Source organism: Psittacula echo (assembly GCF_963264785.1).
Source record: "Psittacula echo genome assembly, chromosome: 1".
Classification (NCBI taxonomy): domain Eukaryota; kingdom Metazoa; phylum Chordata; class Aves; order Psittaciformes; family Psittacidae; genus Psittacula; species Psittacula echo.
This window is the reverse complement of record NC_137735.1, coordinates 87170779-87194290: the sequence shown is the minus strand read 5'-3', so window position 1 is coordinate 87194290 and position 23512 is coordinate 87170779. Positions and strand designations below refer to the sequence as shown.

The following is a 23512-nucleotide window of genomic DNA, read 5'->3' as shown; positions in this document are numbered from 1 at the left end:
CACAGTCGTGTCTGGTGAAAAAGCAAGAGGTAGTGGGCATAGACTGAAATACAGGGAATTGCACTCAAACGCAAGGGAAAAAGGAAATTACTGTGAAATGTGGTCACACCTTTGGAACAAGTTGCCCAAAAAGGTTGTGCCTTCATAGTCCTTTAAAATATTTAAAACCCAGCTGGATACAACCCTAAGCAGCCTGCTGTAGTTAACCACGCTTTGAGCAAAGGGCTGGGATTGATGATCTTGGGTATCTCTTCCCTCTGCAATGATTCAGTGTTCAAGGCCAGGATGGACATAGCCTTGGGCAGCATGGTCTAGCGGGAGGTGTCCCTGCCCATGGCAGGGGGGCTGGACCTAGAAGATCTTAAGGTCCCTCCCAACCCTGACTGTTCTGTGTACCTGTGTTCACTATTGTCCTCCTAGTTGGTTTGAAATAAAATTGGAGCTTGTTAGTGAAAAGTAGATCGTAAGTTTGAACGTAGAATCAGGCGTTCGCTTCAGAACTAGCTGCACTAGCTGAAGATGCTTCCTTCCCTTTCCAGCTGTTCGTCAGACTTTCTTGAGATTACTGCCTCTACAGCTATGCAGATGTTTTGGGGAGATTTTCCCCCCCCGCCCTTGAGTTCTAATTTGCCTTCCTGAAAAGTTGACCATGTTAACATAAATGCTTTAACAGACAGCCTGTTCTGAGTAACTATATTTCGATCCTTGAGGAAGGAATTTCAGCAACTGACCTGCAAGCAAGGTGCTGGAGCAGTCTGCAAGTGTTACCCTCCTAGGCGAGCCCAGCAATTTCTTAATATTTAACTGCATTCCAAGAGACTCAAAGTTTGAGTGGACATTGAAAGCAAAGAAATAAAGATACTTCTGAGAGACTTTCAGTGGAAGCAGTAGTTCTTACCTAGCACCAGTTTCATGTGGAGTTTCCTTTGCTGAAGTACAGCTTCATAATGAATTATAGGAAGCCACCACCCATGGATGACTTCTAGCAATTTATTTCCAAAATGCAACAGTATTTCAACTCAGTTTGCCTCAGGGATAAAAACTTGGCATTGCAAGAGTGCCTTCTAGTGTTAAAAACCAACCAGCCCTGCTTCCATCTCTCAAACCTTTGTTGTGTTGTACTGAGTAGTTCTTTCAGGCAGACTTAATGCACTAAACTTGTAGCTTTTTAAGATTTTTTACTGAGCTGTAGATGATACCCAAGAACTGCTGTCTGCTGGTATCTGTTAACTTTGTGGGGAGGAACTCTCCTGTTAGACTGTATACAGTATCTTTAGACATTTTTAACAAACCATTTACAACATGAATATAACTGATTTCATTCAGAGCTGTTTATGAAGAAGAAAAGTTACACATGCAAACCCCTTAGTTATGAGTGAAATACAGAATGGGCATACCCATCTGGAGTTCTGTGAAAGATACAGTTTATGCATGGTGCCTGTGTAACAAACCTGGCATGATTGTGCAGCAGTGAGGGCTGCCACTTACTCTAAAACCCACACTTCAAAAGAAGTGAGTGTGCGTGGACTGCTGGGGCTGATAATGTCTGTATTGAACCATGCTTCTACTCCAGCAGAGGATCCTGACTCCTTGAGAAGTTGTTGCTTCTCAGTACTCTGTAAATGCCTCTCTCCTCTCAGCTCATTAGTATGTGATGTTAACTGTTTGTTACACTTGGCCACATTACTTTGTTATGTGGCTAATATCTTTGCTAAGAAACCCCTTTTCCTCTCTCTCAAAAGAAAAGTTTGGAGAAGGATCAGCATCATTATGTTTAATTCCAGGTGGACATTTTGTTGGAGGCATTCTATTACATTTTCATCCATTATGAATACTGACCTGAACTTGCCGTATTTAAGGAGTAAATATTATCTCTTCACAAAATACGTACATTTTACATGGTAGCTTGTTTTTGCCTTACCAATTGTAATAGGGCTTTTACTTATCCCTTACTAGAGAAAAGATTAACAGGCAACTTTGATCCAGAAGTATGTTTCCAAAACAGTCAAACTTTTGTTTACAAGCAGAGAGCAGCTTCTCTTTGTACCTTTTTTGGAGTAGGAAAATCCTACTCAAGTCCTTAAACTGAGGTTGTGTTCATGGTTCTAGCAATATTAATTAGTAGCTCTGCCTCTGCTAATAAATTTTTCCCAGTTGTCACCACCAGAAACTAATGTACCTTGATCTATTAGTGAAAGGGATCGTGTAATGAAAAATTACTCCTTTTTGTAAGAAAAATGTAAATGTTTTACTATTTCTGAATAACACATTGGAAAGTCTGTTTGACAGTAGCTATGTGGACAAGAAGTGAGTCAAGTTCATGCTCGTGTTTACTAGCAAGGTAAGCCAAGCTATTACTGCTGTCTGAAGCAACTCAGCTGGCTATTCCCCACCTGCTGTTTTGTAGTAATGGGAGAGAAAAGTCTTCAGCTATCTTGGCAATTTGTGCATCTGGAGGTGATTCATACTGTAAGAAAGAGAGCAAAACAAGATCTTCCCATAATTTACAAAGTGTCATTGATTAGACCTACTGGATAGCCTTTTTCTTGGCTTGATAATTTAATGTATAGATGCAGAGGCAATGAGACCCTCCAAAACTGCAGCAATGCCAGGAAGAGATTGTAACCAGTGGAGATCACAAAATTGTTTTAAATTGGGTAATGTTGTTTTCCATTATTCTCTGACATTTCAGCAGGACTATTCAATGTCTTCCTGGATTTGTGTGGCAATACGATTAAAACAAAGTGGTAGCTAAAATAGCCTAAGCTGGAAAGAGGAATGATAGACTAGTAAAATAATTTCAATTGAAAAGGACCTCCAAAAGTCATCTCATCCACTTCCATGCTCAAAGGAGGGCCAGATTTGAAGGTTAAATCTAACTTCTAAGTTGTATCAGGCTTCTCGGAATTATTCTAGAGCCTTTCTGGGCAATCTGTTATGTTGATCACCCTCATGGTGAAGAAAATTTCATAATATTCAGTAAGAATTTAATTTGTTGCAATTTATGTCCGTTGCCTTTCATCTTCCAGTGTGCATGTGTGAAAGTCTGGCTCAGTCTTCATTAAAACTTACTTCTGTGTTTGCTTGCACAGCAGAATAGTCCCTGGCCCAGTTTAGTTTCGTCATTTTAAAGCTATGAAAAACAAGCTCTATCAGCCTTTTTCTTGTACTTCAAATTAAGGAGCTAGTTAATAGGCCAGCCTTCCTTCATTTTTAGCAGCCTGCCACTGTTGGTTGCACATGTAGATATCACTGCCACAGTGGTGTAAAATGACCAGTCTTACTCTTTGATAATGTTGCTGAAAGCTATAAAAAGACTGCAGTGGTATATCCTGAAGATGTCTGTTTGGTTGGTGGGAATGCCAGACATTGTTAGGAAGTGCTACAGTATTCTTTTGAAGGTTTAAGTTAAAAATTCCACAAAAGACCCTAGCCACAGCTTCTGTCCCTACAGCATAAAACACTGTTCTTACCAAATATGAAGTTAGTTAAATGCGTGTGTAACAGGGGTTTTGTTTCCTGTATTAATGACATTCCATATTACTGAAGGTATTGAGATTTGCCTTGAGAACCATTGCACTTTTTAAATTTACTAACACAACCAACCTGAGAGTAGCGTTGTAGAGGGTTTTTTTGGGTTTGGTTGGTTGGTTGGGGTTTTTTTAAAGATTCAGGTTGGGATTTTCAAGGTAGCCTCCAAATCCTAATTCAGGTTATTAACTTAGTTTTGGGGAACCTAAATTTGAGTATCATCCCACATTCTGTTGAAATTCATGACAAGCCAAGTCTTCCCTTGAAAACATCACCACTTATGTTCAAAAATAAAGGCGTAGCTCATTTTTCATTGCTGGCTGTTCCGTGTGTGTACCCCATTAGAGAAATGTCTCGAAACACTGAAGTCCTCTGCCCCACATCCTGACAAGCCACCACAGAGACATGGGCTGTGTCTGTAGTGACCACACCAGACACTTTTGTCACAGGGTATCGCAGTTCTGTTAGCGTGTCAGAATATGCTTTGGTCGCAGTGATAACTCAGGCTAGTTCTGGTATTGGCATCTGAGTAGGAGAGTTCTAACTTTGAAGTTTGTTTTTTTCTTTTATGTCTTTGGAGCTCTGAAAGGATATTTGAGGGCATGAGACCATTAGACTAAAGATGAAAACTGGTCCAACTAAGGTTTAAGGAATATTTCCATCACTTCATATTTTATAAGTCTTTACTCCTTGCAGTGGAATGAGTGGCAGGACAAGTCTACATTTGAAAGCAGCTTTACCTGTGTATATAAAGGGCCCTGAGGCACAGAGGAAAGAATTGCCCTTTGTTGTGCAATTGAGTGGGTAGACCTGGATAAGACAGCAGTGAATTCTTCATCTGTAGCAGTAGCTGTTTCAACCATAAGACTGTTAAGTCAATAATGTTGAAAAGCGAGCTTGCACCCTTTACAGTACAGTACTTCTGAACGGTGTAAAAAAAATAAACATGCAGAACTTAAGCACTTTAAAATGCCAGAAGTTCCATCACGTGTCTCCTATATTTTACTAGTTTAACGTTATACTTAAATATTTGGGAATTTTTGTACTTGAAATTAGAGGTATTACGCACAGGAAAACTCTAGTCTGACTATTCTAAGCAAAAAATAGTTTTAAGTTAGGTATTCACGTCTGCAAGTTAGTGTTGAAAATGTTTTCAGTTGTCATGCCATGTTTTTTAATATTCCCCATGTCACATCCTCTGATTTTATTTATTTTTTTTTAATTTTTCCTTGCAAACCATAAATTAAGAGGTAGCAAAGCATATAGCGCTGTGTGGTTTATTTTGTCAAGAACAGATTCAGGCTTGCTATGTTCCCTAGCTAACCTACACCATTAGCGTACTGTTACTTTGCAAGTGTTTTCTTAGTATGTGAAAAAACAGAAGCGAAATTACTGTTGAGGGGAAAAAACCAAAAAGCTATGGGAGATCACACAGAAAAAAAGTCAACTTTGGAAGTTCAGTTACCACTTAACTATCCCAATGTGTTTAATTTACGCTGCTACTGAAAATTGAGAGAGGAAAAGACTTACGGTCAATGTACATTGTAAGTGGGAGTAGTTTGGGATTTCTTACCCGTAGGATTTCATAGTGCATTCATCCAGATGTCTTGCGTTAAGAAGAGGTTAGTTTGTTTGGATTCTTCTCCCTTTCCACTCCCTCCCCTTTCCCCCTTCCCCCCAAGATCTGTATTTATTCTGCATAGGAAGTGTACAAAGCCTGCTTCTGAATTTGCAGTCTTATCTGATCAAGAGGCTTCTTTACATTTGTTGTCTTCCCAAGACAAAAGTATATTTTCTATTCCAGCTGGCTTGATTTATAAATACAATATTGCAAAATACACAGAGTAGATAACGTCACATATTATGCTTGATATCATTTGTTTCTTTAGTTATTACAGGTAGTAGTAATTCTGATTGATAGCATAAAAAGTGGGTATTCTGATTTAAAGATCTTACTGTGAAGGGGAGAGCATTTGCCCACAGATCTATTTCCTAAAAATCCCAGAGACTCTTTATTTCAGACTCCTTCACTCCCTATCCTCTAGTTTCTTTCCAGGAAGTTAACTATCTACTGGACACTCACTGATTTCTCAAGTTCATTGTCCAAGAAAGCTTTTTTTCAGAGCTGGCTGATTAGCCGAGGTTCCTTCTTAGCAAGTTGCCACATCCTCAGGAGCTGCCTGAGGTAATGGTCTTCTGATGGATCATTCATATGGATGGCTGGACATTGTTCTCTTTTCAGCATTTCTTTGCTAGTTAGATGGCAACTGTTGAATGATATCTTATGTGGGAGTGAGATAACAGACATAAAAACAGCAAGCAAAATCATTTAAGGGCTGTTAATGATTTTTAGTCCTAAATTAGTGTTTTGTCTGTATTCTTAGTGTAAAAATGTATTTTAATTTAGCCAAATTTCAGTGGTATCTACACCAAGTTTGTGCTACGCATTTTAATTTGCTAAGGATTCACTTTTTGGACAGCTGGCACAAGTCAGTGGCAGCATAAATGTGTATGAATTACAGTCCTAAAACTTTTCTTCCTTTTGCATCAGATGTAAGTTGCACATTGCATTTTCCACTGCTTCGTTCTCTCCAAAGAATAAATACATTCATCAAGTCTTTTTTTTTTTTGTTTTGAAGAGTTTTTTTGCATACACTCAGATCTGTTGTTGAATCTTCTTTTCAAGGAGATAAAGAGAGGAAGGGACAAAAAGTCTAATTGGTTGTATGTTGTATTATAGTTATGCTCTCTCTTGTTTCCTGTGTCCAGAAAACAGAAATTTTGGTGACTATCTTCTATGGCTTAGAGATACCAGAAGTTAAAGGATAAAAAAGGTTAAATGGTCCTAAGTCCAAGAACTTGGTTCAAAGTTGCAGACCCCATCTAGACCCTTCAGGAAGTGACCATTATTGGTTAAAGAAGAGGAGCAAAGAAAAAAAAAAAGCAAGCTCTTTATTCCCTGTAGAAGATATGACTTACTTTTTATGACTACAAATACTGTGCTTTGTGGTCAACATGGTATGAATTAAAAACTTGTTTACAGAGATATTTTGGAGCTCTTGAGCTGTATTGCTCCTCTGGCATGCTCTGATCTGGAGAGCTGGTAGGATTTCTTTTTCTCTTACCTAGACAGATGGAGTTTGCTGAAATCTTTGCCCTTCATCAAAGTTGATCAGATTCAGGAGTCATACTGGTTTTAGGTTAGTGCATGCATTTGTATACTTGTGACAGCCACAGCTTGTAGAATTTTCTGCCCGGATAGCTAGCTGTTCCTTTCCTGACATTTCAAACTGAAGGACTGTACATGAAGGCATGTTACTTAGGGAAGATGTTCAAGTCGCTTGGAAAGATCAGTTCACAGATTTTTGCAGCAATAAAAAGTGCTTTTATTAGAAAAAAAGTCAAATTAGGGAAATCTCCTCTTACAGTAATCCACTGAATATGCATTCCTTTTGTATTCTGCCCTTACTTTGGGGTGGGGTTTTTTTGTTGTTGATTTTTTAGAATTTTATTTAACTTAGTATATTATGGTTCCTTTAATGAGAACAAAGGAAAATGGGTTGATGCCAGCTCCAGCCAAGATGCCAGAAATTCCTTTGCTCAGAGGTTTCCAGGCCAGTGATTGAATTCTCTATGCTAAAACTCAAGGCAAGTTAGAACAATTTGGAGAGAGGTACTGGTCTATCTTGCCATCTATAAATAAATAAATAAATAAAAATAATGTAAGTTCAGTATAGGTAGTTTCCTTTTAGGTGGACAAAAAAAAAAAAAAGGAAAAGAAGAAAAAAGGATTGAACTAGAATATGACTAACTCTTCAGCCCCAAAATCTTCCTTGTCTTTTGTGAGACCTCCCGTAAGTATTTTTGAGGAGCCTGCTTTGCGTCAGCAGCCCAAACGAAAGTGAGTATACTGAATTTCAGTAGAAGCATGTCTGAAGGCTCCGTGTAAAGAATGAGTCCTGTTGTGGTAAAGTGTTTATAGACGTGAAAGATAAGGTTTTCATTAAATATTCCAGCCTGGCTGGAATATTAATACCCAGAAAATGCTTGGTGCTGTTTGTTTTAAAATGTTTAAAGCTTTGAGGCTTAAATAGGGGGAAGGAAGGATTTTCCCAATGAGGTTATTACTCCTTTTGAAATGCACAGTAACATAGCTATTGTTAATGGAAGGTCAATTGAATCAATCGTTTAACTGGCATGGTAATTCATAGGCTGTAAATAGCAATTAGAAAGCAACCACTTGCTGTATACATGAGTGGAGTGATATGGTATGCCATTTCCCTGTTTATTTGAAAGTATTATCTTTTCATTGGCATTGATAGAATTGCATTAAAAAGATAAACTTTTCCTATTACATTGGTATTTTGGCACTTATGGGATTTTGGAAACTGGTATGAGTGACCTGTTAGGATAGGAGTACAGGCTCCAAGAAGCTTCTGAAATTATAATAAGGATCAGGTTAAACAAATTCTAAGAATTCTAATTTGTAACAGTTCCCTTGTGTGTTATGTTACTGGAAAGTACTCATTTAATTTCTCAGGATATGGGTATACAAACTCATTCAGCACTTAGAGGGTGACTTGACTGAATGGCAGAAGATGTTTGGGATCAATTCTTTCAGTTCCTGGGGTAGTTAAGTCTCATGCTTTTTCTGTGTATGTATTTTTCCTGAGTTTGGAGTCTCTTGTTCAGTTTTGATGAAGTGAAGAGAATAAGAAATTATAATACAGCTGTGATTACCAATATGTTAAACTTCATGGACCAAAATTAATTTCCACCCTAGAAGAAGGGCTTCAGGAAACAAAAGAATATCCGTTCTGGTTATGTCTGTTAATAGTTAATCATCACGTGTGTTTCAAGGTTAGCTGCAGCATATGCTGTTTTTTCGCCCGGGTACTGAAAGAGGTGAAAAAAAGTTATGGGAAGAGATCTAGATAGGGCTCAATATACTGGAGGAGTCTTGGCATCAAAGGAGAACTGGCTGTGCAGGAAACTGGGATTAGTGTGGTAAAGTAGAAGTTCAGTAATGCGTGATGGAGATTCTTAGGAAATGAGCTTTCAGTTCTGTTGTTCATGGGACAACTTTGTTAAAAGGCAGCTTAGAAAGCTTCGTCTTTCTCCAGGTTGGAAAGGGCATTTGAGGAGATTGAAGAAGTGAAGGCATAGTGATGGATTATTTATAGGCTGAACAGCTAGGAAAAAGTATTGTGGCAGATTGAGGGAAAATTAGGTGGGAAAGTATGTGTTTGCAAAGTTTGGTGAATGAAGTTTTCCTTCTGACTTGTTATCTTTCTTGAGCACTTCATTAAGGTATAGGGTCAGAACTTTGGCTTGGCCTTGAAGTCATGTATAGTTATTAAACTTTATATGCTGTGAAGTTTTTAGGCCTTGTATTCTTTCTTTTGTCCCTGGGAAGATATGAACGAGACCTGAGCTTTAGTATGGCTCCAAAGCAGTGTTGCAATATAAGTTTTAAATAACAGTGATGGTATACTCCATTCCTAAGAATATGTTGATAGGTGCCTTGTGTAAGGGATACAGAAGCTGTAGTAAACTTTTCAGAAACTGAGTAAGCTTTTCCTTTATTGGATCCTTTCTGTCATGGTATTTTTCTCTGAAAAAAAGAATGTACATTATACTTTTGGTTACTATAGTTATTGAACATTATAAAGTTTTGCAGTCCTGCAGAAGGAGAGGACATCTCTCTTGCACGATGGCTTATGTGCAATGGCTGTGAAGACTAGTTATGGTCTTCTCAGAAGTGTTGGGCATTCAGCATCTATGTCTGTTTAGAGAAAATAATGTAAAAGTGATCCGAACTGTCCCTTATCCATTATGGACATGCCTGTGTCAAGTTCCTAGTTGTTACCACATCTAAGCAGCACGATGCTTTCAACTCCTGTTTTTAACCTTAATTTTGGAAGTTTTCTCTTGAAATACACCATATGGAAGTTGTAAGAGCATGCAAGGAATAGTTAAGGCTCTTAATTCTGTTCCATAATTTAAGGGGTTGTCTGCTTGCTTTTTATTATTAGAAATTGTTTAGCTGTGTAACCTAGTCCTCACAATACGTCCCTACCCTGAAAGTTAAGCATTTAACTTCCTCTCAGGAGAGACAAAGGAGCCTTTCTGATCCCTGTTAACTTGAAGAGGTGTGCTTGCTAGGATTGTAATCCAGGACAGTTTGTCCACTGGTGACTGGCTGGGGAGCTGGGGAAGAATTTGCCAGCAGCAGTTATCTTGCATCTGTTACTGCACCCCCTTTCTGGGGTTGGGGGAGGGAGGTCTAGGGAAATATAACTGATGAGCTGCAATAGGGTAGAGAGGGCATGTAGGCTTCAGTTCACTTTGGTGAAGAAAATCTGCCTTTTTGCCTCTTACACTTCAGGAAGTAAATTCTTCACCAGCAGCAGAAAGGACAGTTGGTGAGAAGGCATTCTTGCTATGAGAAACTTGTTTGAGGTTTCTGCTGAAGAATTGTGTCGGGAGGAGCTGAATAGGCTTTTTCACTTTCATAGTAGCAGCTATGAAGGACTTTCTAGGGGGAAAAAATGAGTCCTAAATTTACTGCCACATGTGTAAGGGCAATGTAGAAAAGCTCATTTGGTGGAGTCCAGTGTTGGAGGATGGTGAGAGCGCAGCCTTCAAAAGAAGTAAGATATGGAATCCAACTGTAGGACTTTGAGCCCAAACAAAATATTCATAAGACAGGGAGTTTTGCATAAGGACTGAATGGTCTCAGATCCTTTTAAAATTGAGTGAAACCAGGTCAGATAGGCCAGGTCTCCTTTTCGAGTTGACAACTGGAGGGCAAAGTTGATACCTTGGTTTGTTGAGTGGACACTGAAGGATGCCAATGTCAATAACATTGAAGCCTAATTTATTGATTTTTACCAAAAGCTGATCAGAAAGGATGAGCTGTTACTAGAACCACAACACAGCTTAATGTGAAATACCCCCCCCCCGTCTCAGTTGAGATATGAGTGTAGAGAATCCATGACTGTAAGCATCTCTCTTAATGTGCATCTGTGTGCATGTATATGTCTGCTCATACTGGATACTGTCCTCATAGGAGCACTGTGAAGCTTCATTAAAGTTTTTAAAGTGCTTTATGATCCTCAGATGGAAGGTGCTTAGAAATGAAGTGTTTGTAATCAGATAAGTTAGTAGCGCATAACAAGGATATAACCTATTAATACTAGCTTGTAACAGTGCTGCTAGAATCAGAAAGCTTAATGGTTAGGTTTTAAAGTGCAATTGCCCTCTGAAAAGGGACGTGCAGATCTTGTGTATGCTGTGTATTTTTATAGTCTACTCCATTGAATGGTTTCTGAACTACTGTTCTGCTTCTTCCACAGTTTTGCTTGGGGAAATGCTGCATTTTAAAGAAACAAACACCCCAAAATCCCCAAACCAAACAACAATAAAAAATAAATAAATTAAAAAACCCCAAAACAAAAAAACCCACACACACACAAAAACAACAACAACAACAACAAAAACCCAACAAAACACACACACCACAGGAAAAAAATAAGACAAAACCCCAGAACAGCCATCTTAACAAGTATGCCATCAGGAACAGATAAAGAATGAAGTATGTTTCAGCCGTTAGCTTAGTTGAAAAACTTAAAGCATTCATTCCGTTTATTTTTGTAGCAAAATAAAGAGCTTGAAGCAGTTTTCAAATAGCATCTTAAAGGAAACAAAACATGGGTAATTTTCACCTTGCCAAGTGGAGTCCATTGCTTCTTATGGAAGACAAACTGGTCAAGGTAAAACCTAGGCTCACACTCTGTCTGTTTTTAACAGAATGCTAAATAACCTGACATGTTTTATCCATGTTACAGTTATTTAAGAATTGCCCATACTGGCTTCTCTAAATATTTTTGGTTTACTGATTTTTTTGTTTGAAAAAAGGTTTTTTGATTAAAAAAGCTTTGTCCATAGAACATTGACATGGTGAAATTTTATAGCAGTGAAGTAACATAACACAGCAACTCAGGTGAGTGCTGGTTGCTTGAAGTCATCACAGTATTATCAACTTCTTGAGGTAAAAACTTCCAGGACTTTCAGCGTGGAGAACTGGCAAGCCTCGCTGAAGTTAAGAGGACTTGTAAGTCTGAGTAAAACAATTTGGCTTTTGAGAGGAACTAAAATTATCTGCAGCTTAGTGCATACTGTCATACTTCAGTGTGAACATGTACAGAACATGCAGCTGCAATACTTGCTGTAATGTTAAGGGGAATAGCTGTTTCATAAATGTGGCTATATATTTGCTTCTATGAAACTGTGTATATCAGTTGCCTAGCAGTCGGTTTTGTCTTTAGATATTCAGAGCAATTGTGGTGTTCCCTTCGGGTCTTGCCACAAATAAGAACACGTTTCCTGAGATTTCACCACATTTCGTAAATTGCCGTGTTTGGATTAGCCCTGCCACAAAGCACCACAAGCTGTTAAATCCAGCCAACCTGGGTGATTCTCTGCTCTGGTTTAGACAGCGCAACTTCAATAGCTAGCATCAACTGCTTTTATTTCATTAGGTACCTGTTACACACGTTAGCTATTTCTGGGGTTTCATGAGCCTGCAGAGGTAGATGTAGGGGTGTTGCACTGCAGGCTGTAGCCTTGCTAAAGAAATCCACTCACTAGGGAAATCTGCATTCGGCAGTTTCTGTGCCTTACTGTGAGGGAGGGCAGTAGGAGCAAAGCATGTCAAAACCTGAGACCTATTAGCCATTCATAGCCTCTTGGTGATCTTTTTGAAACATGTTTAGCCAATGACTTATGTGGTATGACAACATACGCTAATGATTTTTATTCTCATTCATAAGATGTGCAGTTTCTGCCCCTCTCCAAAATCATTCCTATGGCGTGCCCTCCCGTGACTTTTTGAGTTAAGCTTCATTCTGTGGTGTTTTTTCACCGCTAGCATGGTCTTTTTTACCTTCTACATAGTTACAGTGCAAAACTGTACAGAATTAAAAATGCGCGTATTTCCAGGGTTCAGTCCTGAAGGTGCTCCCGTGAGCTTCCCAAGCTGCTGTCTGCCACCTCGCTGGATTCCAGTACCCTCTCAGTTCAAGTGTTTATTCCCCGTGTCGGGCAGATTCAGGAGCAAGCCTCCTCACAGCAAAGCAATACTTGCATTATCATATACTGTTTCTGAACTGTATTTTTACTGTTTCTGCACATTCAAGGTAATGTCTGGAAACACCCTGCAGACTTACTGTTTTATGTTGAAACATACTGGGATATTCACTTCCGACTGAGCATTTGTCTATGGAAATAGTGGGAAGAGACTATTGGGTGTCTGCCTAATGATGGAGTTTCAGCCTAAGACTCAAGGCAATAGGGGAGAGTGAGTTGGCTCTGCTGTCCTACAGGTGTTCATGCCTCTTAACCTAGGGTTTGGGTTTATGTGTGAGTGTGCTGTAGACAGCCTGTGACCGCCTGGGTTCATGGTGGGCTGAAGATTAGTCTCGTCTTGTCCTTGAATCAGGATGGGGTGGTACTGAAAACGTGGTTTTCTCTGGAGGTAAGTGCTAGGGGTCTTGTGTCCCCGGTGCACCACAGAAGAGTGTGTCTAGTGGGACTTAGACATTTCATCATTCACCGTTGATCGGTTCTGCCACCTTAATTTAGAATCAGCATAATTGGCCGCCTTTTTTTTTAATCAGTTTTAAAGAGCAAGGACTCCAGCCGAGTTCCTCTCTTTCAGTGTTCTCACAGCTCACATATTTTACCTTTTCTGCTTGCGGCCCTTCGCATGGTGAACGGTGAGGAATCAAGCGGGCGGCGAGCGCGTTAGGTTGGCGGGGAGTTGGCCGTCCTCCCCCTGTGCTGGCGCTGTCCCTTTAAGGCGGGAATGGGACGGCCCCGCCGGCTTGATCGACAGCCCGCCTGGAGTCACATGACCCGCCTGTATTTGAAGGTCACAAAAAAAGCTGCTTCCTTTAGAGAGAGCAAGAGGGAGCGAGCGGGAGGGAACGAGCGAGGGAGAGAGAGAGGAGAGGATAGCAGAGCAGAGCGAGGGAGTTCAAGCCAAAATGGCCGACAGAGTCTCTGCTGGTTTCTGAACGTTTGAAATAATAATAATAATAATAAAAAACCCAACAAAAAGAAATAAAAAAAAAACCAACAACAACCAAACACAAAACCATTTTCGGATTTTTTTTGTTTTGTTTTTTTTTTTTTTTTTTTCATTTCCATTTCTACCTTGTATGCCTCAACTCGCTGGATTTAAGCACTGCTGCACTTTATGAGGTTAGTGGTACGTTTATATTTTATTCCTCTTTTTCTCGGTTTTACGTGTCTGTAGATCTTTAAGAGCCTGAGCTAAGCGTTTTCATCCCTGGTTTTGCAGAGGTGTTTTTTTGTAGCACAGATACTTGCTTCAGACGTTGTATGGTTTTATGTGTGAAGCACTTTTCGTGTATTTTTAAGGCTTTTTAGATGGAGGTGTCTGTAGGAGCATACTGTGGATTTGGAAGGGATTTGTAATTTAAAACACTTAGGCAAATTACAGAAGGTGGTTTGTGTTTTCCAAGCTGGTGAAGTACAAGATAGTACTGAAAATCTTGTTTTATTTAAATGGAGGCTTCTGAAAAAGTGATTTCTTCCCCACAGCACCCGAAGCTCTTAAATCTGCTGCAAAAATTTGCATATATATAAAACCGGGTTTTGCATTCTTTCTGCTGACGGGTCCGATGGGGGACCGACGGGGAAACGTTCTCACCGGGCCATCTTTCCCGGGGAGAAACGGGACGGGGGGAACGCTAAAACCACGCACCCAAACACCTACAGTGCCGGGTTTGGGTGGGAGCGGGGGGTGGAGGATTCCTGCGCCGCCGGAGCGCGGCCGGGCTGGGCTCCCGCGCGGGCTCGGGATGCCCCCCCCGCCGCCTTAACCCGCTCCCCAAAGCGGCCAGACCTCCCCCCCCACCCCCGCTGTCTGCCGTCGTTGGGACCAAATGGCCCTGCCCCATAAACACGGCACCGAGGGGGTAAAGCGAGTTAGGCGGTGCCGGCTTTAAAATGGTATCGCCGTGTCCAGCCGCCCAGAAGTAAGGTACCCTCCTCAGCTCAATGGGTCTACCGGCTGGTAGAATGTGGGGCAGGTATTTAGGAATGCACCCTTGCAAGCGCAGGGTGCGCCTCATGTTTGGTAGACTTTTGCTATGCATTTTTAAGAAAACAAGTATTCACCTGCATGTTAGTAAATGTAAGCAAAAAAGCTTGTGTTTTCTCGCGTTCCCCCCCTCTTCTTCTATGTTACTAAAAATTTAAATACAAGTTATTTTTGCATCTGTCTCCCAAACCAAGCAGAAAATTAAAGGGAAATAGCTGAAGCTTGCTTTCTGAGAACAGGCCCCTCCTCCTGCATTGTAAGAGTGTGATGTAATGCTCCATTCTGTGAGGTTAAATAAAAAAAAAGAAAAAAGAAAAAAAGGAAGAAATTCTCCGTGTGGTCTGTGTTGCTCTTCACCCCTTCCTGATCGGCCTTGGACTGTGATATTTTTCTGTAGATGGATATTTAAGCAGCAGATAATCAAATAGTCATGTGAATGCACTTCCACAGTGCAGTGTATGTGTGAATTGATTGTGTATGGCTAGCAGGTCAACTTTGTAAACCTACAAGATGGGTCGTATTTTATATTTCTTTGTGGCCTTTTATATGTACACTTAAATTCAAAGGGAGGAGACTTTTGAATGTATTTACTGAAATATAGCTGGCTGTCCTCATTATAGTCTTGTAGTAGTTATACATCAGGGCTTTTTTTTCTCTACTGGCTAGCAAACATTTGAAATAATTCTGCAGTATATTAAGTTTCCCTTGGAAATTAAGGGTGTTAATTTAAAGTAGAATGAGCTAATGAAAAACCGAACTCCATGCAAATTTGATACAGTGTTATACTGGTAATTTTGGTGTTCAGAGTTTAGTAGTAATAGATAACCCAGTTCTTGTATGAAGTCGTATATTCTCCCTGTTTAGTGTTAACAAACTTATTAGATTCCACCCTTGTACTATTGGCGTGTATCTTTGTGAGGGGATATTATGAAAACGTTCTGTGGTTCTGACCTGATGCAGCCTAATGGCTTTTGTTACTCAAAGCTGCCTTGGGCTTAGTGGGGATCCTGATGTATCCAGAATATGTTGTATATACCTGTTGATTAACAAATTTAATTAGACATTAGAATTGTTTCCGAATGCTGTATGAAGTAGAAGTATTCTCAGATTTGGTGCTTACTGGACCTAAGCATCAGTTTCGTAGTTCGTGTGATAATTGCTGTAGCATAGGATGGCTGAATTGAGGAAGTAATGAAAACCTACATTTTGGCCTGAGTTGGCAGTGTCATAGGACGTAGCATTCCAGAATCTGCACTTGAGAAAAGTACTTGCCTTTCTGCATGTTTTTTGCCTTCATGCATTGCTGTCTATTGCATGCTTCCAAATTGTGTTAGTATAGCTCAACTGTTAGGAAGGTGAAATACAGGATATTTTCTAAAAACTGCAGCTGCTCATAGCTACAGAAGCTGTCATGGATCAGAGAAAAATCAACTATTGAGAATAATAGAAATTATTCCAGTATGGAGTCTGTCAAACAGAAGTAGTTTTGAGACAGTATGAAATGAGTAGGAAGGACCCATTAAAAGCATTCTTAGTATGTCTTTGACCCATCAGCTCTTAGTTCAGGGTGTGTTGAGGACTCCGTAGCCTATGAAATCATGGGATTTTAAAAGTGTGAGTCTGGGCAATTCTCAATACTTACTGTTTGCATTCAGTATGTTCTTGCAGTACAAAGAGAACAAAATACTCATTGAAAATCACTTTGAGTCTCTTTACTTGGAGTTACAACTTGTATATCAGTTTGAAGTTTGCAGAAGTGTTGGGCTGGGTTTCTTCAATGTTCAGTTTACAGCAGTGAAACCAGGTTTGGAAGCTCTATTTAATTCTTCTGTTTGCATTTCTATGTCAACTGCCATTGGTGTCTACAGGAATCAGTCCCTTTCCAAAGCAGACTGTTTCAGTAGGCTGAAAATTACAGTGAAGTCTGTAGTCAGCAGAGCCCTGGAGTTTTTTGCACTTCATCTAAGAGATTCTTGAGAAATAATTTACATTACTATTAAGCTTCAATATACAAGAGTCTGCAGTTCTAATGGGAAAAAAATGAGGGAAAAACAGTGGCTAAAAAATCAGTATGCTTACTTTCAGCAGCTCTTTTTTATCCTCTTTCTCCCCTGCTGAGAAGGAAAAAAAAGTAACTTCATAAGATCGTACGGTCTTTGCTGGCTGGTTTCAGCTAAACTTAACCTTTTGAGGCTTTTGTCTCGTACTTTATTAATAGATGGCTGAGTAGAGGAGAAAGCATCCAAATCTATAAATGAAGAAAAATCTGTAGAGTTAGCATATTGCTGGAAGACAGTTTTTATCTGTAGATATTTATCTCTGCCATGGAGATGAGGTCTTGGTGTCTGGATGCTAGTTTTGTAACCTTCCTGAAAGTCTTGTAGAGGGTGGTCTTTATACTGTCAGAGCAAAAGTCAGATGTCTTTTCACTTAGAAGTATCTTGCTGAGGAAGCTGGTTACGTTTAAAGTGGCTAAACTTTAAATATTTAGCTATATTTATTGCTGCCTAATTAATTTGATAAACAGATGTAAAATTCTGTTTAGGTGAATGCAAAGATTTATTGCTTCTCAAAGCAAGACAAGTTCAGTTTTCATTTCAAGAAACTGCAGCTTCAGTTGCTAATGTAACACTGGCATTTAGTTGGTATAATTACGTGTACTATATTTCAAATATTGGTCAAACAAGATATGTAAAGTTGGGTGTTGGGATAGTACTTTTTGGTCATTTCAGCATTGTGTAGCCACTGTGGAGATAAAAATTCTATATACTGAAAATATTTCAATTTTGTTTTAGTAATCATCCCATAATTGTTTTGAAGGGCACATAAGAAATGGTGCCTTTCTGTAATCATGGTGAATTCCAGCTCCAGAGCTGTACGCTTAGCACTTTTCGTTGCTTAAATTCTTTTTTTCCTTTGTAAGACACAAATTTTTCTTTCTTGTGGAGGCAAAGGATATATTTTGGGAGCAGCATGAATATATACAAACCCTGATAATTTTTGTGCATGATGCCATCAACACACTTCTGACAGGAGCTCTTGAGGCTCTATGGATGTTGTAATTTCAAAAGTTATTTTCTGGCCTGTGTAGAGTATGTTGGCATTATAGTTCAGGGTTTAAAATGATCTGGTGCTGCTAGAACTACGTATCTGTAATCATTTCTGAAAAATCGTATCTTAATAACTGGTTGATGTGATATTTGGGTATTATAGCACAGGCAAATTGAAAGACAAACCTTGATACTTTTTCAGAGTATTTTAGTTCCAGGACTACTTTGAATTAAACTGTTCAGTAATGTGGGAAAGCATAAACCAAGATACAAACCCCGGGTTTTTTTTTTTCCTAAAGTACCTAAGAGAAGATACATTAATAAAACACAAAATGATCTTTAAAGACAGAACAAATCAAACCAAAGGTTAAACAACATGGAAAACTGTGTGCTAATATACCTGGAGAGAAGCTGATGAGGGGAGTCTTGTTAAAAACCACGGATAATAAGCATGAACGCTGAGTACTGTTCCTTTCAGTGGTGCAGTTTGTATCTGAACTTTAATAAAATGGATGCTTGTATATGTCAGGCAGAGAAAACCTAATAGTACTTAGGTATCAATAGGAAGAAAAATGCTTAAAAGTACAAAACTTGTGTATTAATACAAATTTATGTTAAATTCAGCCTTCTAGAAGTGAAATGTGGCTTTGAAAATCACTAAAACAAAATTAAAACAAAGCATCAAGATGCAATTGTGTTTCATTTCATGCCAGCAGGGGAGTGCTTCTCTTGTTAGGATGGTACTTACTAGGCCTTAACTTCAGAGCATTTTGAACAGTAGGGGGGAGGTCAACAAATTTTGAGGTAGCTCAAATAAAAGCAATGAAACATAATAGGTAGTCTAGGAAAAAAAAAAAAGGCAAAAGCCAAAAACCACAACACTTAAGCTTTTTTTTTTGCATTTTTATAGGTACATACAGTTATCAGCAAAGTAATAAGCAGTTGTTTAATTAGTGTCAGAAGAGCATTATTTTGACACTGAGCACCGTCATAATTGAGTTGCTTTGAACGGGATAGTTTCTTCAGCAGCTAAAAAGCAGAAAGGCACAAATATTTTTAAATGAAGGAGGCAACTCTTCTAATTCCTTAAGAATGCTCAAAACCCCACCATGCATGTTTAAACTATGAAATAAGGGGGGGTGCTCAATTTCCCAGTGGTATTAGTACAAGCAGAGTTAGGGCTTCCTTAAATACAGATACAGGTATGACAGCTGAACCCAAGAACTGACTTAAACTTGAGTAGAACATTGTCTTAATTTTTGAATCAGAGAAGTATTTTTTGGAAAAATATAAAGAAAATGATTACTTCTAGTATTCTCAGTAATTTTTTCCTACTTTTAAGTACAGAATTTGTTAAATGGCACAATCATAAAGTACTGTCCATCTGTAATTTTGTAGTGGCTGTTGAGCACAGCCTTCATGTAGGTGAGAACATGCAAAATTTTGGCTGCATTAAGACTGCTGGAATTCACTTTTTTTTAAAGCATGTCTACACCATAGTCTGTGTAGATTTTAAGCTTTTTGAGGCTAGTTGACCTATATGAAAATAGTAAAGGTTAAATACATATTCTGTTAATGCCACTTAACCATTAATTAGAGTTGAGTGCAGTTGTCCCATTTTACATGTGCTCTGTGGCGAATATACAGGGATGTGTTGTCATTGTGGTTCAGTCTACACTTATGAACTTGGTTATGCCAGAGCAATCCAGTTCTCCAGCACAGAGTGTCCTGTGTCACTTAAACCTTTAAAATAAGTCTTCCATGTTTCTTCCACCTTTTCCCTTGGTTTAAATTTTACTGTTTGTAGTAGAAGACATTGCCACTTAATATTTAAATCCTAATGTAGCAGCGTTTGCATTTTTGTTGCAGCTTCTGTATTAGCATTTATATTTTTAATTGTATATAATTTCAGTTAAGCAATCACGCTGGATTCAGGGTCTGATTTAAAACACATGCTTCTAATTCTGTGTTGATACTTTAGATAGACTTGTCTACGAAACAGCTTTCTTTGGCAAGAGGGTGACTTCTACTGAGAGCTTCATCAACTAAAGTGAGACTGATATATTCTGATATGTCACTTTGCCAGTTAAATGTACAGCATGTTTATGCTCAGCCTTTTGCTGAACAATTCATAGAGAGAATGATTTGTTCACAACATGCAAGTGAATTTGGGTATTTTAATACTTTGGAAGTTCTAATCCTGTAACTCTGCTGGATTTTTTGGGGGCGGGCTCTATTGTCTCTGAATGGAGAGAGTTTGAGGACAATAAAAATGAAAATGGGTACCTTCTCTATGCAGGGGACGGCAGAAGGAACCAAAGCTTACCTAACATCCTTTTCTAGCTTATTCTTCTGCAAAACAGAAAATAGGAATTATATAGCTTGATCCTCATGTGAATTTTTAAAAATGTATTTTTCTATATTCTAGGGAAGGCTGTATAAACCTTTATATAAATAAAACCTTCCCTATCCTGTTAACTTTACTTGGGTACTGCTAGTGTTATTATCCCCACAATTTTATTCAAGGGAGCTTCTATGGTAAATGCTAAATGTATATATATTTACATATATATTAAAAATAGTTAAAAAATACACTTCATAGAAATAGAGGATATTCTATTTAGGTTATATGTATGTCATACTGTATCCAGCTCTCTTTTTTCTTTGTGGATGTCATTACAGGTTCATGCACTCTGTTTGGGATCTAAATGTTGAGGAGGTCCAAATTGCCTGTAAAAATACTTGGTTAACCTGAAGTAAAACCCCAAAAGCTTTTTTGAACCTAGTGTAAAAGAAGGCTCCAGCTGTGCTACAGAAGTCAGTTATAACGATATTAGTGGGAATTTTAGATTCAGTAGCCCTGTGTTACAGTCAGATTCTCCATTCCTTTGCAGGTAATGTTCAGATTATCTGTTTAATACATGTCAAACAGACCAAAAAATGCTGACAGAAAGTGAACAAGGCGGTAGGGTTATTTTTGTTTTATTTTGTAATCCTGTTCAGGGCAGATTACCCTGGCAGGAATGCTTGCTAACCAATATACTGGCCATGCTGTAGTATTTGTGACTGCTTCATCTGATGGTAGTCTGATACAGGAAACTAAAAATCTCATCTGGGTAAAGATTTAATCTTCCTAATAAGTTGTTTGGATGTGCTTCTTCCTGGTGGTATTTCTGTCACTTTTATGGGTTTAATCAGCAAGTATGTTTTGAAAGCCACCAAATTACAGTGGAAAGTTTTAGTAAATGACCTGGGATGTGAGAATCCAAAATCTTACATGCAGGTAATTTTTCAGCAGTTTGAACCAGTTTAGTCTTCCTTGTGCAAAAGCTATCTTAATTTGCATTTAACCACCTTATCTTTGCACGGTAGCTATTCTGGAGTGGCTTTTTTGTATGAAGTCCTTGAGTGACTGTTTTTATTGCAAAGTAACACATTCTGAATTAATTTACTCTGCTGTGTTGTTAATTGGGAGACCTTTTGCTTTACATTTATCACTTTCTAGAAAGAAATCCTATGTCCTGATGCAGAAGAACTGTAGGAAGTATATTCTTAACAGTTTTTAAGTAAAATAAGGTGAAAAAGATGAAAACAGGTGGAGTGTAAACTTTTGAGAGTCTAGGATTTACATTGGCAGCTTAACGTATTGTAAAGCTGCGGTTGCTTAGTTCTTTGCGCTCTGTGTGGTTAGGCTGTGAATAACCAAACAGGTTAATTTTCGGAAAGTCGGCCTATCTTGATGAAGTTCTGGGGACAAGAGGTTTTTTTCCCAGGGGTTAATTTAAAGGCAGCATATATTGATTTAAAGGTGATGAGCTGTATTTGCATGATTGGATCATTGGAGTTCAGGAAGAGCTGAGGTTAGCTAGTGTCAGTCCATTACATTCTGCTTCAGTCTAGATAATGTGAAGTGAAACTCCTCTACAAGAGACTTGCAAGTATATGGTCAGCTTAAGTTCATGTAGCTTCCCTTAATCTTTTTCTTAATAAAATTCATCTTCTAAATGATGTTTCATTCAGTGCTGGGGAACTTGGTTAAGCTTAAATCCTTCTTCACTTTCCTTCACAGGACATTTTTCTGCTGTTAAAGTAATAATCAGAAGTATTAGTTGTAATTGTTTTAGCTTGAGCATTGCGTGCCTTGTGCATTTAATGTAAAGCTGTTAGAACCAGATTTCATCATTGGCTCGCTGGGTTACTAAGAACAAGGTTGTAGGTTGCTCTGCATTGTACGTTTAATTATAGCAGATAAGCTTGATTTCATTTTCTCAGCCTGATTCTTTTATCAAACTTGGAAATAATTAGCTATTTTCTAATGTTATCTTTTTCTGTTTGTGTGTGTATCATATATGTGTGTATATGCATATATGTAATAGGTGTATGTTGGCAGTTAATGCAGTTAAAAAATATCAGCAGACTTGGAGGCTTCGTAGTGGGACTTACACCATAATAAAAGTTGCTCTCAAAGTCAATTCAAGTTTTTTGTCTGGCAGAAGCCTGCAAAAACATAGCAAGTGCCATTCTATAGGGGTAACTGTACTGATTGAAGAGGAGCAGCAGAGAAATTCAGAGGCTCTCTGAAGCCCACACAGAAAGTCTATGGCGGAGCCAGACTTGAACTCAGAAGTTCCTGGCTAGTGCCCTGGGGCTGAAGCCAGTTGTACACAGCTGTACTGAATTGTGAATAGAATGATGCTTTCTTTTTCCTTTATGACTTTATGGAAACAAAGCTGATTTAACTGAAATTACGATGTGGGTGAAAAGATGGAATTGGGTATTGCACCTATCTCAAAAGTTCAAATGCTGGAAGTTCTGGTTTGTGTAAGAACTTGCATTTGTGGATTTCCACTTACCAAGAAGTATGGTTAACATAGCTGGGTCAGAAATTGTAACAAATGGTAGTGCAGTGTCTTGAGGTCAGACTAAGGGCTTTTGCTGAGGGTATTGGAATTCAGGGCTTAATAGCTGATCTGTGTTAATACCTTGACAAATATTAACATAGAAAAAAAAAAAAGGCCCTGAAAAGTATGTGATTTTCTTGGATGTTTTAAAAAAGAAATGAAAACCTAGTTCTGAGGCAAGCTTCCTGAAGTAACTATTTATTAAACTGACATTGTTATCCTTCAGTGCAGTGTGAAAGAAAACTTGCTGTAAGTTCACTGACTGGTGTTTTCATCCTTCTAAAGTGGAAACTTAGCTTTGAATAGCTTTCATGGAATGCATGGACAGTTTTGGTTATTTGAGGAGTTCTCTCTAGGGGAGAGGTTTTAATGTAAAATATTGTTATAGAATGAACATCTCCATTAGCAGGTATTTTTCTGTACTGTTGAAAACCTTGGCAGGGATTAGTAAGACTATTTTCACAGTAGAAGGGACCTTTTTTTTTTTTTCCCCCAGGTAAAATGTCATTAGTTCCAAGCTCTAGCAATAAAGTGGAGCTTGGCTTTTTTCCCTTCAGGTACATTAGCTTTATGTGTGTACCATTTCTTGCTAACTGCAGCCTTATGCAAGTACAGTAAGGATATTTTCTTAAATTACTGCCATGGAACCTAGCTAGAGAAAAACAAACTTAAAAAAAAAATATAGAAAAAGACCAGGAAATAATTTTTACTTTTCCTGTTGAAAATAACAAAACCACTACATAGTTCCAGAAAAGAAATCCAAGTATGGAAAGCTTAACAATGAAATACTTCACTTCTGAGGGGTTGAAGCAGTTGAGTCCTCCTTTCTCTTCCCCAGCTGCAACAGTGCCCGAGTGTCTGCTGGTGCTTGCAGTGTAGTTGTATCTCACTTACTCGGA

At 38.7% G+C, this 23512-nt stretch overlaps 1 protein-coding gene across 24 annotated transcripts in view; it reads left to right on the top strand.

The window, feature by feature from the left end:
- The window catches only part of TNRC6B (trinucleotide repeat containing adaptor 6B), a 149636-nt gene that overhangs the window by 44483 nt on the left and 81641 nt on the right, over window positions 1–23512 (top strand). Inside the window, exon 1 of one of the 24 annotated variants that reach the window (XM_080639167.1) lies at window positions 13315–13797. The exons of 22 other annotated variants lie outside the window; for them this stretch is intronic. In XM_080639167.1, coding sequence (XP_080495293.1) covers window positions 13793–13797 — 5 coding nt within the window. In that variant the 5' untranslated portion in view covers window positions 13315–13792. Of the gene's footprint in view, window positions 1–13314; window positions 13805–23512 lie in introns of those variants that run through there. One more of the 24 variants, XM_080639171.1, reaches the window with a different exon arrangement.